General features: G+C 41.8%; 1 protein-coding gene and 1 long non-coding RNA gene across 3 annotated transcripts; one reads left to right on the top strand and one right to left on the bottom strand.

Annotated features, from left to right (window-relative positions):
• The first annotated feature begins 1,911 nt into the window (after positions 1–1,911).
• On the top strand, positions 1,912–8,308 carry LOC136547577 (ribonucleases P/MRP protein subunit POP1-like). 2 transcript variants are annotated; one of them, XR_010781592.1, is made up of 10 exons: positions 1,912–2,793; positions 3,244–3,340; positions 3,458–3,574; positions 3,652–3,879; positions 4,618–4,733; positions 4,834–5,379; positions 6,142–6,250; positions 6,568–7,062; positions 7,455–7,643; positions 7,751–7,886. XR_010781592.1 is itself a non-coding variant. In XM_066539529.1 (10 exons), exons 1-10 carry the CDS (start codon positions 2,390–2,392, stop codon positions 7,947–7,949), a joined length of 2,571 nt encoding a protein of 856 aa, XP_066395626.1. In that variant the 5' UTR covers positions 1,915–2,389; the 3' UTR covers positions 7,950–8,308. The 2 variants fall into 2 exon arrangements, 1 of the variants encoding a protein (XP_066395626.1); XM_066539529.1 differs by having other exon boundaries at positions 1,915–2,793; positions 6,568–7,133; positions 7,751–8,308.
• Positions 8,309–11,912: 3,604 nt separating this feature from the next.
• LOC136547576 (uncharacterized) lies at positions 11,913–13,448 on the bottom strand. The gene is made up of 3 exons (XR_010781591.1): positions 13,250–13,448; positions 12,917–13,154; positions 11,913–12,802 (listed from the first exon to the last, which is right to left on the bottom strand). It is a non-coding gene; the product is annotated as an uncharacterized lncRNA (long non-coding RNA).
• Between the last annotated feature and the right edge of the window lie 634 nt (positions 13,449–14,082).

The following is a 14,082-nucleotide window of genomic DNA, read 5'->3' as shown; positions in this document are numbered from 1 at the left end:
AGTATTCACATTTATGGCTCCAGATTAATATATTATATGAGAATATATTTCTTAATTAATCTAATAATATTTATTTGATGTCATAAATATTAATACATTTTTATCTATAATTGATCAAACTTATAAGATACTAAAACATGATATTATACTAGAATTGCATTTTTTTTCTTGGACGGAGGAAGTAAGCGGTACTTGGGCGGTGTTCACGGCGGCTCAGCTAAGGTAACCCTAGGGGAGACATTGTCAATTGTGTATGAGGTGATAATAGAGTAGTTTATCCAGTTTCCAGACTCAACCATGGGCAGACACTCAATCTCGAGGGCTACGAGGAGGACGAGGAATAGGATATATAGATCAATCAATAATACTAGTACATAAAAAAGCCGGCTCATCAGGGAGCACCATGCCCGGATTTGAGAGATCCATATAGCTCGTGACCATCATCATCGCACGCGCACTAGATGTATCATTAACCTTGCAGACGATTATCAATTATCGTGCTTGGTAAGACGAGCTGCCCGGCCGTTTGATATGCACCATTTTATATTTCCTAATTGCTCCAATTTATATTTTGAAAAAAAAAATATAATCTCAATATATACCTAGTGCAGTGCAGTGCATTAAATGTTCGGATGGTGATTTACCATAATTAATCCACATTTATAGGCCCCATTCGGCTTTTTTTTTTAGTCGGAACAGTGTTTTTCTCTCACAATAATTCAGCCAGAACAGTGTTTTTCAGCCAGTTTCAACCAAAATTCTGTCAGCTAAACGGGCACTATAGTCTCTCTAGATTCTGAATAATAATCTGTAATATATTGCCTCCGTTCCGAAAGTGCATTTTGTGATTATATAATCAACAAATAATCGGCAATAACATATCCCTTTGGACTAAACTAGTTAACATTGTCTAGTACATATTGCTTAATTCAGTAGTAGTCTAGCGGACCTAAAGCAAATCATATGGAAGGCACTTGCCTTGTTGTGTAGACTTGTGCTATATAGGTACTCTCCTGTCTAAGAAAAAAATGAATTCTAGTACAGTGTCATGTTTTAGCATCTTAAGTTGACTAATTATAAAAAAAAATATCAATACTTATGATATCAAATACATATCATTAGATTAGTTATAAAATGTATTTTTCATAATAAATATATTTGGAGCCATAAATGTGAATACTAGTCACTATAAGCTTGGTTAAATGTGAATCACTTTAATCGTCACGCAACCCATAGTTGTATTTTTTCTTGGACGGAGGGAGTATATACATAGTGAATTTTGATTATGTTCACTATTTTTAAACTTTTGATGGGGTGTATTTGCGTCTACTAATAATAATATAGCGTCATTTCTGGCATAAATCATACTCCTTTGTCCAAAAACATATGTTTCTAGTTTGGAATCTGGACAAGCTAGAAACACATCAGGTGTGCCGTGCAGTGGTCTGGGCCGGAGGAGAGCAGCAGCCAGCTGGATTGCAGGAAGCCGAATGCATTGGGCCGGGCCTTCATCAGAACGTCTCATCTCCAATCGCGCTATCACTAAAAAAAAGAAAAATCAGTTTCTCTGCTCAAAAAAGAACAAAAAAAAAAGAAAAAAAAGAAAAAGAAAAATCGAGTTGCCGCCGTCGACCAAACAAGTCGCAGAAGAAGCCCTCGCAAAACCGAGAAAATGGTGATTTCGCCGTTATGAAACGTGGGTTTCGCTGTTTTATCATCCTGTAAAAGTATTCGTTGTTTTGTCATTATCAAACCGGACACAACCGTTAGAATGCCCTTTTACTGATTTATTGCCAAATTTAATCATTCTTTTATTCTCTCAATCCTTTAGTTCCCGATTTACCCCTGTTCTTATCCCTTCATTTCTTCCTCACTGACGAGAGCATGAAAGCCCTTCCTTTCTTTTGTCCCTTGTTTCACGGAGAGCACAAACGAGAGAGATGAGAAGTCGAAAAAAAGAACGAGAGAGATGAGACGGAGACAGGACGTGAGGAGAGGGAAAGGCTCATCTGCCGTGGCCGTCGCCAGCAGCCCACCTCCTCGATCATCGCCGGCTGCCAGCCAAGCTTCGCGGCCGGCCGCAACGGCGGTCGGACGTCGAGGCGGCCGCACCGTCCTCCTGGAGTAGCATCAGCAGTGGTCCGGCGGCATCTAAGAAACGACGACAGCGGTTTTTTTCGACGGGCGGCGGTCTCTCTGCGTGAACGAGGAAGAAAGGAGGAGGGGTAAAACAAGAATTAAAGCAGGGAGAGAATAAAATAATAATTAAATTTGATAATAAATCAGTTAAATGACATTCTAGCGGCTGTGTTGGGTTTAATAATGGCAAAGAAGCTAAGCCCACCTTAATGGCAAAATCACCATTTTCTCCGCAAAACCCTCCCCCTCGATGGCCGGTGTGCCGCCGCCGCCGCGGCAGCTCGAAGTGCGGCGCTTCGCGGCCGCCCGCGCCGGCGAGCTCCGCTCCCTCTACGCAGCCGTGTCGTCCAGACTCGACGACGCCGGCGGCCCGCAACAGCCCCGTTCCGCGCGCCGCCGCACCACAGGGCACCTCCCCAACACGCGCCGCCGCCGGGGAGCCGGAGAGGTGGGTCCCGGGGACGACGGCGGCCTCCCGGCGCGGAAACAGTCCAGGGCGGTGAGGCGGCGGCGGGAGCTCGCTGGCAACCCCGCGGAGGGGTTCTCGGTCGCCGGCGACGGCGCGCGGCGGCTGCGCACGCACCTGTGGTATGCGAAAAGGTTCTTCATGGAGAGGCGGTGGGGATTCATCTTGCCCGACGGCGCCCAGGGGAGGTGAGCAATGGCCGTGTTTTTTTTTAAGGCTTCAGTTGAGCAACGGCGGTGTTTTTTTTTTCGGCTTCAGTTGGCTACGATCGTAAAGAAAGCAGTATTTTTAGGTTGTTTGCTCCTCAGTAAATTGGCAGTAGTGCCGCCCGTGCAGGAAAAAAGATATTTATTTTGTAACCCTACCGCACCACGAAAGAGTATTTTGTTGTTTTAATGCTGGCTTCAATCTTTAGCTAGTATACAAATGGCAGTCCTGGTAGAGGATGCTTGACCAATCTGAAATGCAGATGTTGTAAGATGGCCAATCTGGTGCCTTTCCTTGTCTGCAGCATCTGTTAATAGGAGAGGAGGGAATTCTTTCTGATCAACTATTACCTGATTTGTATACTGTGATATGTAGATGCTCCTGGTGTAATTGAAACTTTGTAGCCCTAACATGGTTATTATACATTCCAGGGCGAGGGGCTCAAGGTGTGTTCTCAAGCGTCTGAAAAATGGCACGACTATCCATGATGCTGGCTACTTCATTCCAATTGAGCTAGATGGTCCAGAGGTACACGCTCCTGTTCTCTTTCCCTTGCTTGCTTGTAATTTTTCCCCATCCTAGCTGTTATGAGTGGCTTCTCTTCTGATGGTTCAACAATCTTACTGAGTGTGCCGCTCACTCCAGGACGCCCTGTTATCCATTCTCAGAATGGTTCTGCGCCCATCTCCTGTAGAAAACACACCCGATTTGAAGCATCTACAAGATCAAGTTATGCGAGGTGTTTGCTATGAGAATGCTATGGTATTTACATGTTCACCACAGACAGTATGGGGTACAAGTATTTAAAGTGACAACTCTGACTTAATTGTTCTTTCCAGCTTTGGGATGTTAGGAGTCTGCATTCTCAAATTGTTGGACCAGTAACGTATATGTGGCGTCCATTCTCAAGAGCAGATGACAAATCTGAGATTGAAGGAGATCCATGCACTTCTCACAGCATTCACAACGAAAGCGGCAATTCCTCACGACGCCAGTTGTGGATATGGATTCATCCCGCTGCACTCGATGAAGGGATTAGTGTAATAAGATTTGCATGTGAGAGACAGGTGCTTCCTCAATTTCTTATCTAAGGCTTTAACTTGCAGTTTTCAGGTTTGTTTGGAGGGCAAAGGAGAAACTTATTTCAGTACGCTAAAATTTGAAAATAGTTTTTTAAGTAGTTCGCTCCTTGAATTGGTAGTTTCACTGATTTGTAGAGAACTTCTTATACTTTTAGTGTGAGTGTGTGGATATGCAAGGGAGATGCAAGTTATGTAGAATACTTTTTTGTCACTCTTTTTTATTTTTAACCAGCACAAATACATGACTCCAAGTAAAACTGTATTTGCACTTCCTATTCAGATTAAAGTGCAAACTACTCACAGAAAATACAGGATGCACCGCAATTTGTGTTTAATAGGAGGAATGCCAAAAAGAAAACCCCGTGCCTTTTTTTTTGTTGGTTAGCTTCGCTAAACAAATAGATGAGTTGAGTGTTGTGTTTTGAGCTGTTGACCAGAAAATACTAGTCATTTTATCATTTTCATGGTTGAAGGTATCATTCACCAGTTTTTATATCCTAATGAGAAACATCCACCTGCTCAGTACCTAAGCAGTAAGCACTTTAGAAATTGCTGCTTTTATGATCTGAATGTAGGAATTAAGATGCTATTTGGTGAGCATAATTTACCTTGTGCAATGTAATCCTTACTACTGCGTAACAGTTACTAGAAGCAAGTTTCCTCCTTGTAATACTAGGGTTCCTGCTTTCATCTCACCATATAATATCCTACCCTGTACTACAGATTCAAGATTCCGCTGGTGTTGTCAAATGTTGCTCATTAGAGGGAAAAATTGCAAGATTGGAAGTCAATGGATGCAAGGCTATGCAATCTCTTAAGAAGATTTTGCATCCAACCAAGTAAGTCTCTTCTTCTTTTTGGGAACTAAGTTACTGTTACCAGTGAGAAAACAAAGGTGCCAAGGCATGCTAATTTATGTCTTTTTTATTAACAATGCAGTTCAAGTAATATCAACATGGTATCAGATACAAGTGATATCTCTGCATCAACTGATACTCCCCTAGATTCCCTTACCGTCCCTCATCTTTCGAAAGCATCCGTCATTGATAATGCTGACATTCTTCAGCCTGGTGCTATACTATCCATGGTAGTTCATGACCCCAGAGAAGTTTCAGTCAAGGGAACAGATTCTTCTAAATTAGCCTCCCTTGACAAGCAGAGCAAAGTTTTGGAGGAAGATGTAGCCCCAAATGCTAATGAGGCGTCATCAGAGGTTGCAAATATATTGCCATTGATGTGGATGCACCCTGGGAAGCATGATATATTCCTTTCTGACTGTAGGGAACTGTGGGACTCCAGGCAAAGCATAAATCCTCCTGTGTCAGATGAGGTTCTTTGTAAGGAGAAGCACTGTGAACGTATGAAGTTTTTCTGCTTGGATTCAGGAAATGATAAAGGGCGAACAACCCAAGAGAAGGATAACTTCATTCGATCCTGCCCGGTTATTCTTTTGAAACATGCCGGAGAGGGAATGCCTGCTCTAGGGTAAGGCCTATCTTTTGTCCTTGAAGATGTCACATACTTCATTAGATGTCCTGCTTGCAAGAGCATATGAAGAAATTGTTGACTTCTATGCTATCCTACATATTGTCCCATTATATAAAGGAAAGGGGCATTTGCATGGTTGCCCCATGTTGCTTCCTAATTATGAGTTTTCCCCTTCTATCATGACACCTGAGTCTATGTATCTCATGTTCGTTTCAGATTTAAGTTATTTTTGGTTTTGCTTCTTAGAAGAAATATAATCTAGATGCGAAAGGGCGCCTAGCCTAGTGGTTAGGATGTTGAGTAGCATACCTCAGGTCCTGGGTTCGATTCCCCGTGGGAGCGAATTTCAGGCTGAGGTAAAAAAAATCCCCTCGTCCTCCCTATAAACCAAAGCATAGGTCTAAGGCCCGGCCCAATTCTCACTTGGGCAACGGATTCCGCTGTGTAAGGTTGGGGCGGCCCGTGGGGGTTCGGGGGTTTTTCTCGGCCTGGTGAGAAGGTCTTCTTATTGGAATGCTGTGGGGGCAGTCATACCCCCTCATGTCGAGAAATATAATCTAGATCAGTTATCATGAGTTTTGATTTTTGAACTCTATTTTATGTCTTGAATTCCTATATAATGTGCTATTACGGTTTCCCTAGTGAGTTGGTGCGGTAACCTTTCAAATGATGAAAAGTTGTGATTTATATACTATATATTATCATCATGTAAGACTGCTAATGAGTTTGTCTTATTGTCCACATTGAATGAATATACAGGTGGTCCATCATTCTACCTTTGAGTTGGGTGAAACCTTTCTGGCTCTTTTTAGTATCTCATGGTGCCCATGCAATTGGCTTAAGAGAGAGACGGTGGATTGCAGCAAAGGTATTTGCATGTGTAATACAACGAAAAGCTAATTATCAGCCAGTAGCGTCCTTCCAATTATTGCTGGTTTTTTCTTGAATGGACAACTATTGATGAAGCCTTAAATTTATCAAACTGTTATTGCAATTGTTCAACTTAGCAACAAAGCTATCCATATATGAAATACAATGAGAATGAACAGTGGTGAGATCTTACCTTTTGTTGGCAGAGTCAGTAAATGTCAAATTTGTCCATCAAGGAGCACACAGCAGGTTTACTAGCACCTTTTTTTTTATTATCTTAAACACTACTAATGCACTGATATATCCATTATGCAGTTCAGAATGCCATGCTTTCCTTATGATTATCCAGACAGCAAAGCGTATGCATCATATGCATCCAAAGAAGCTGCTGGTTTTGATAAAGTAGCTGAGCGCTGCCCTGTTGCCAAGAGACCTCCAAGCGTTCCTGTGCCTCCTTTATGGCACTGTATCATGACTTGTTTTCATAAAGATGATGGCATATTGGGTGTTCTCGAAGTAGACGACTTAGTGCGGGCTAATATGGCATCACCTAAAAACTCGTCTGTACATTCCAAATCTGGAGATGCAGAAGCATCGCAAGCAAATGTTGCATCCTTGCAACTTCATGTGCCAAGAACCACCCAAATGTTGAGACAATATGTGGAAGATTTTGATTTGAAATATCTGAGTTCATCATCTGACATGAAAGTGGATTCTGATCAACCCAACTTAGCTTATAATGACACTGTCAAAATGGCACGATTCTCGAGTGAATTATGCCTTACAAGGGTTCTGATCCGAGCTTTCAAGGTAGGTTCTTTCGAAGAGGGTGCTGTCGTTTGTGCCCCATTTCCTTCAGATCTTTCAGCTTGGAAAATCAGGTCAATATCCCACCTGTCCTTTTAGTACAGTATATTGTCTGAGGAATGCTATTCTTTTTTTCTTGGTTGATATCAAGAGAGCATACATGCTATTTTAGTTCATGTATATTACAGAAACAATATGTACTTTATTCCTGTTTGATGTGTACTTAGTAATCTTGAGGACACCTTGGTATTTTGACACAACACGTGCTTGCTTTGAGCATTTGTTAAAATACACCTCCTTCTGTAATCTGTTTCCTGCAGTATACTTTCCAAGGAGGTAATAGGAAACAAAAAATATTTGAAGAAACTAATAATCTCATTTCATGCATGGAATAGATCAAAGGAAGAAGAGGAAGAATGCGTAGAAAAATGGGAACTCCAGCTCCCTCAGTCCCATGTTAGTTCCTATTTCTCCTGGTTTGATGATCCTAGCACCAGCAGCCTTCAGTTGCCTACAGATGCTGCCGCACGGGAGGCGTTCAGGTGGCCTATAGGCTTTGTCACCAGTGGTTTCATCCACGGAAGGTACTACTAGCTATTCCATCTCCCTTCCCATCTATACACGTCGAGCGGTACCATACTGTCATCTAGTAGTAGTAACTTGGGAGTACACTTTGTTTCACTTATCGCAGTAATGGGCAAGACGCGGTCGCTGTCGCATTCTGCGAGGCAAAGCTTCTGGCAGTATCGAGGCGACAGCAATGGGCGCATGAAAACTTGCAGAGCCGGGAGATCTGCGTCCTTGTCAGGAATGCAAGATCGGCTGCGTACCGACGAGCGCTGGCCACGATCGTCCTGGAACATCAGGAATCAGACCTAGAGTTTCTGTAGTTGGGAACCTGTTGATGTTGTGTTGAGTTTCATCCATCCATTGTCAAAATCTGCTGCTAGCACTGAACCACCATTGTCAGTAAACCGTGTCATTGCAGGTCTTCTTATTAGCATGTTTTATTAGCCATGGTAGAGTGTTTTTTTCTCACAACAAATCAGCTTCAACCGGCTTATCAACCGTATAAACCATCAGCCGAACACTATGATCTGTTTTTTTGTCGGTTGATACTTGTGACTCCAGAGTGGCATTGCTTAAGTTATGCATTGTGCGTAGCAGAATGGTTAAAAATGCTGTATTGGTGTCCAGCATCATGTGCCTTCCCTTTTGTTGGGGCGACATGTCAGCTGGAAAGTACATTTGCCGCGTAGAGCATCGTGGGCCGGCGCAGTAGAGCAGCATGAATCCTGCAAGCCCAAGCCAACACTAGTTCTTCGTGTTTCTGTGTGCACGGTTCTGCCTGAAAAAAAAAAAAAACAGTTGAATTGAAGACTATTTGAGTTGAGTCCACTTGCATGAATGTACACGACACACCGTCACATCACCTCTAATAAACTTAAAAGAAATGGAGAAAAGACACCATGACGAGGACGAACACCATCAAGCTTGCTAATAGGTGTTTAACAGTGCAAGACGCCTACATGCGCGCATGAAACACGAGTCATTTAACAACTGACTCAGGTCCAAACAGTGTTGTCTTCGTCACTAACAGACATCATAATTACGCTCTAAAGCTACATCTACATGCGTCGCATGAACCACAGTACTTAGCAGTACCCATCTGTGCTGGTAAGGTTAGTTTCAGTGGAAGATTTCATCTCATTGTTTTCAAGACGGGAGGGAGTATTGGTAACTGTGAATGAAACCTCCCACTAAGACTGGCCTAAATACATCCCTCCATTCTGAAGTACTTCCTGCGTTCAAGAAAGAATGCAATTCTACAACAGTCTCACGGTTTAGTATACTAACTGACTGTTTGTTTTCACCCCTAAACTTTAGCCCGTGTCACATCAAATGTTTGGACACATGCATGTTGTATTAAATATAGACTGATTACGAAACTAAATGCACTGATTGAGACTAATTTGCAAGATGAGTTTTTTTAAGACTAATTAGTCTATGATTTGACAATATGGTGCTACAGTAAACATGTGCTAATGACAGATTAATTAGGCTTAACAAATTTGTCACGTGGATTACTGAGGACTTTTGTAATTTATTTTATTATTACTATCCGAACACTCGATGTGACACCCTAATGTGACATCCGATGTGACACCCCTAAACTTTAGCCCCTAGATTTAAACACCTCTTAAGTTCGATCAATTATAGATAAAAAATCAATATTTACAATATCAAATAAATATCATTAGATTAATTATGAAATGTATTTTCAAAATAATTTATTTTAGAGCCATAAATGTGAACAGTATTCACTAAAAATTGGTCATAAACCACTCTTGCTGACACTTAACCCGTAGTTGCATTCTTTTATGGACAGAGAGAGTATGTGTTATTCTCGTTTTTCGAGGAGTCAAAACTTTTAAACTTTGATAAAATAGAACAAGAAACTATTAATATTTATAATACATAATTAGTATCATTAGATACATAATTAATATCATTAGATAGATCATTAAATTTATTTTTATAATAAACTTATTTGAAGATACATATGTTATTAGTATTTTCTAAAAAAGAAAGCTTGACCGGCACGAATACCTTAGCGTTGGGACAGAGAGAGTATACGGATGCTCAGAGTAGATCGATCGAGTGCAATGTAAATTCAATCGTAAATTTAAAGCACCCATTATATTAGTATGGTGTTCGTGCTAACACCACGACGTCATTTCAGGGATGCACATAAAAACTTGAATTGTATATGTACACATTAATCAAAAAGTCAGGCTTGGCATTATTGATGAAACTTGAAATTTATTTATACACATTAATTCAAACTTTATATATACACATTATAATCATATGCACAGCTCTACGCTTCCTCCAATTCTGAATCTGACAATGAAGATGTCATGAGCGCCTTGCCACTGTTGATGAAACTTGCAGCCTGTTCGCTTGGTCGTAAACGATCGTAAATTTCCAGCCAGAACAGTATTTTCTCTCACACCAAACCAGCCAGCAGTAATAATCCGCGATCGTATACGATCGTTTCAGCCCCAGCCGAACAGGTGTTGATAATGACAACCTTGCAGTGAAGACTGTCTCAAGTTGCTCAGCAGCAGAACAACCTCCATTTTCAGTAAAAATACAAAACAATGAATCTGTGGTGCTGACCATCCATAGCGAGCATTCCTATTTTTCCTGATGAGAAACCTGATTTGCAGCATGAGAACTTAAGTAATTGGTAAGGGCGATCCATTGTATATGCTAGCCTTCCTGTACAAGGTGGTTCAGGGAAAAATCCTTGGTCAAAAGTTTTGACCTAAACTCTAATCATACCGTTGCACACTAAACTTATAAATGAACCAAGGCAAAACCATTTGATAAATCTATGCACTACTCAAAGGACAAACACAACAAATGTATTGAGTTTCAAGGGAAATATGACGCCATACAAAAAGGAAAAATACTTTTTTTTTCAAATCACACAATTAAGTTTATTGAGTTTTGACAAAACTAAACCAAGAAACTATAGAAATTAAATTTGGGTGTTTCTTACTTACAAAAATTGCTGTGAACCTTTACATTATCTCTGGAGGTGAAGAAATTATGCATTTACCCAACATGCAAGAAAGAACCTGTGGTGTTGTGCAAACCAGATTGCTGACCTTCCCCTTGGAAATTGGTGAAAGATTCTTCTTTGCTTGAATAACGGCTAGAAAGAAAAAAAAAATAGAGAGGGAGGTTGAGAAAGCACTCACCTGTTGCATATCCAGAATTTCTTGATACCCTTCTCCTCAAGGCAGTGAGGGCACAGCCAGTTCTTGTTCTTCCTCACCTCTTCCATCTCTGCTACCATATCTCAAAGTTTAGTAAGTAGGCCCATAAAATCCACCAAGAACAAAGCCATTTTTGCATTGAGCAACTAAGCAAGTCTGCTTACCTTCACCGTATTTTCAGGCAAGCATGGCAGAGTATCCCATCAGAAGAATGGCGAGATGAGCACTCTGTCTTTCCTGTCAAATATTTGCCTTACTATATTGCCCATGCTAACGCTACGGTATTAACTAGAAAGTGAGTGAACCAACAAAAAGCATAATAACTTAGTTAACAAAATAATAAGCATACTGTTGAAAGTGAGATGAAGCTAAGAAACATAATAACTCAGCTAACAAAAAGCATAACAAAAAACTCATCTAATCGCATATTGTATTATTCTTACCATGGTACCGAAAAATCCATGATAAAAACCCCACCAAGAATACCTTCATTATTAATTTAATTCAGTCTATTTATTGCAAAGCATTATTTGTGCTTAATGAAATTCCCATGTGGAAATGTCGTGCACAAACAAATGATTAGATCACAACACTTAAAGCCTCTTGCACTTAAGTTTGTGGTCTTCTATGGTGCTTTTTCTTGCCGATGATTTGCCAAGTGCCAACCTTCATCCTTTATCCTCTCTTCTTCCTAAATTATTCCAAATCAAGAACTTAATAAAACATTCTAAGAAGCATCCAATCATTTATAGGTTTATAATTATTCTTTTCTAAATTACCAGCTCTGGTGGTCGCTTTAAAAGAAAAAGGCTACAAATATGGCTATATTTGCATGAAATCAGTATACAAGGCTCTCGGATATGGGAAAAAGTTGTTCTGTTATTGCAATTTATATTATGGAAGATTCTCTAACAAAAGTAAACCCTGCAATTAATTTTAATGCCTTCCCCACCCTACCAGATATTCTTAAACACCAAGTAATATTGTGAAATTGTGAAATATGTACCACCCAAACATTTGGGTCGATCAAACTTACTGATTCATTAATAAAGTGCATGCTTACATTTGTTCAATGTTACCATATCATTCTTCTAACTTTGCTACTGAAGCAGCAAGACAGAAACACCATCATGGCGGCTCATAGGAAGACATCCCGAATATGTTAAGATTCTCCCTGACAATGACAATATCTTCACATATATTTTCCCTTGGTCCTGTGTGTGTGCTTCAAGACAGGCATATGCCTACAGGATGCAGTATAACATAAAATAGTTCAAGACAGAAAATAGTGCAGTAGAAAATGAAATACTCCAGAAGTTCTAGACAGGAATGCAGGAATAGCTTCCACAGAGAGTTGTTACCCTTGACTACGACCATAAATCAAAAGAACTTGCAGAGAAGTATGAAGGACTGTCAGTGCAAAAGAAATGTAGGACAACACTAAAGATGAGAATGGCTCTAAAATAATTGAAATTAATTCTTAACTCTGAGGACCCCGCTTGATATTTGAACTTATAAGCCATGTACTGTATAAGGGTTCACATACTCAAAAAATCTCAATAGAACCCCTGAAATTTACTACAGTAAATGGATAATACTTGCAATGGACACTGATTCTAGAGTTGTGACAAGATTTCATAGTGGGGATCTTGAAAATGATACAAGCTGATAAGGTAATGGTAAAAATCATACCATGCAAGAGAGAACTTAGAGCAAGAAGAAGAGGCATTCTTACAACCTTTTCTTTAGGTAGCAAGCCCTCAGTTGCAAGCAAATTTTCTAGAAAGGAAATAAAACCATCACAGCTGACAAGTGACTGCCAAGGAAAGGCTATCTTATTTAGCATTAACCTAGGTCGATATTTGCATTGTCACCTCAATTGGCTTTGAGGCCAAGCTCCCGCAGATGGGCATGGTCTTGTTTCCTTCATGTGCCTGCACCATTGCCATGTATACCTGTTCACAAATATTAAAGCGTCATAAAAAATTAACACAGTGAAATTAGTCTATTTCAGTATACAAAAATTAGAGTCTATTTTCAGTCCGGTGAGAAGAGAGAACGTGACTCACCTTCACAGCCAGGAAGAGAGGAGCCCTACTGCAGGAGAGGCATCAGACTTGATACCAGGTGATTGAGGACAAGCAACAGGTACTCACCACGCTGTAATTGCTCGCCACAACCAAGACCTGCAGAAGAGCGGCACATAACGCAAATTAGAGCGACACCTTGATTATCAATGAATCTGATAAAAGCCTCAGTCAGCAAGGAGGCACGGGAAGGGAAGCTCACGGGGTCGGTGGCTCTAATCTATAGAAATTAAATAAAATTGGTATTGTTACCATAAAAACTGCAGAAATTATTGTTGCCTTGCTTAAGGATTCATGAATCATATGCGTACATACCCTAAATTCGGATCAGAGTTCATTCAAATAAAATTCAGAAAAAATATGAAGAGGACCTCATCTGGTGTAGACACATCAAGGCAGAGGGGATATGACGGCTGCTAGGGTTTGGAGCGACACCCAAACTGCCCGTGCGGGAGCGAGGGAGTTGGGCCGACTTCAGATTGTGGCGGCCGTTCATGGAGGAGGGGAAGAAGCGCCACCAGACACGGAGGAGGGGAAGAAGCGCCTAGCCCTGGTGGCCGGTGGCCGCGCCTAGTGCCCGACGGCTGTGCCTGGTGGTGCCTCCCCCTCGACGCGGTGATGCCGATGCCGGTTGCTGATGCTACGCCCGTGCCGGCACTCGATCTGCGCCTCCAGGCCTCCACCTCTCCGTCTCGACCACGAATCCCTCGATGCTCACGGTTAGGGTTAGCTACAGGCACGGATCGACAAGAGCCCGAGACTTGCCGGTGCAGTGTGAAGAGCCCGCAGCCGGGCGCCGTAGCCGGCCTGCGCGCTGAGAACCGCGGCCGGGCGGGCTGCGGCGGCGAGAACAGCCGTCGTGGTCGGCAGGCGGGCGGGGGAGGAGGATGAGAAGGGGAGGGGTCGGGGATCTAGGCCACTACGCGCGTGTGGGAGAGGCGGCGTCGAGGGAAAGAGTGAGTCACGCGAGAGGCGGACGGGGGAGGGAGGTGGGCGCGGGGTGGGATGAGCGATGAAGTTTGGTCCGAGCGACGAGTGAGTGAGAGAAACGAGAGGTCAGACCGGATCTCGTCCATTCGTTTTCGTTTGAAAGGTGGGCTGGTTTTAGGTGTTTTTTTTTCATGTGTACCTAGGACAGTTCATGACTG

The sequence above is a fragment of the Miscanthus floridulus genome, chromosome 3 (genome assembly GCF_019320115.1).
Source record: "Miscanthus floridulus cultivar M001 chromosome 3, ASM1932011v1, whole genome shotgun sequence".
NCBI classification, from domain to species: Eukaryota; Viridiplantae; Streptophyta; class Magnoliopsida; order Poales; family Poaceae; genus Miscanthus; species Miscanthus floridulus.
This window is presented reverse-complemented; position numbering and strand designations above follow the sequence as displayed.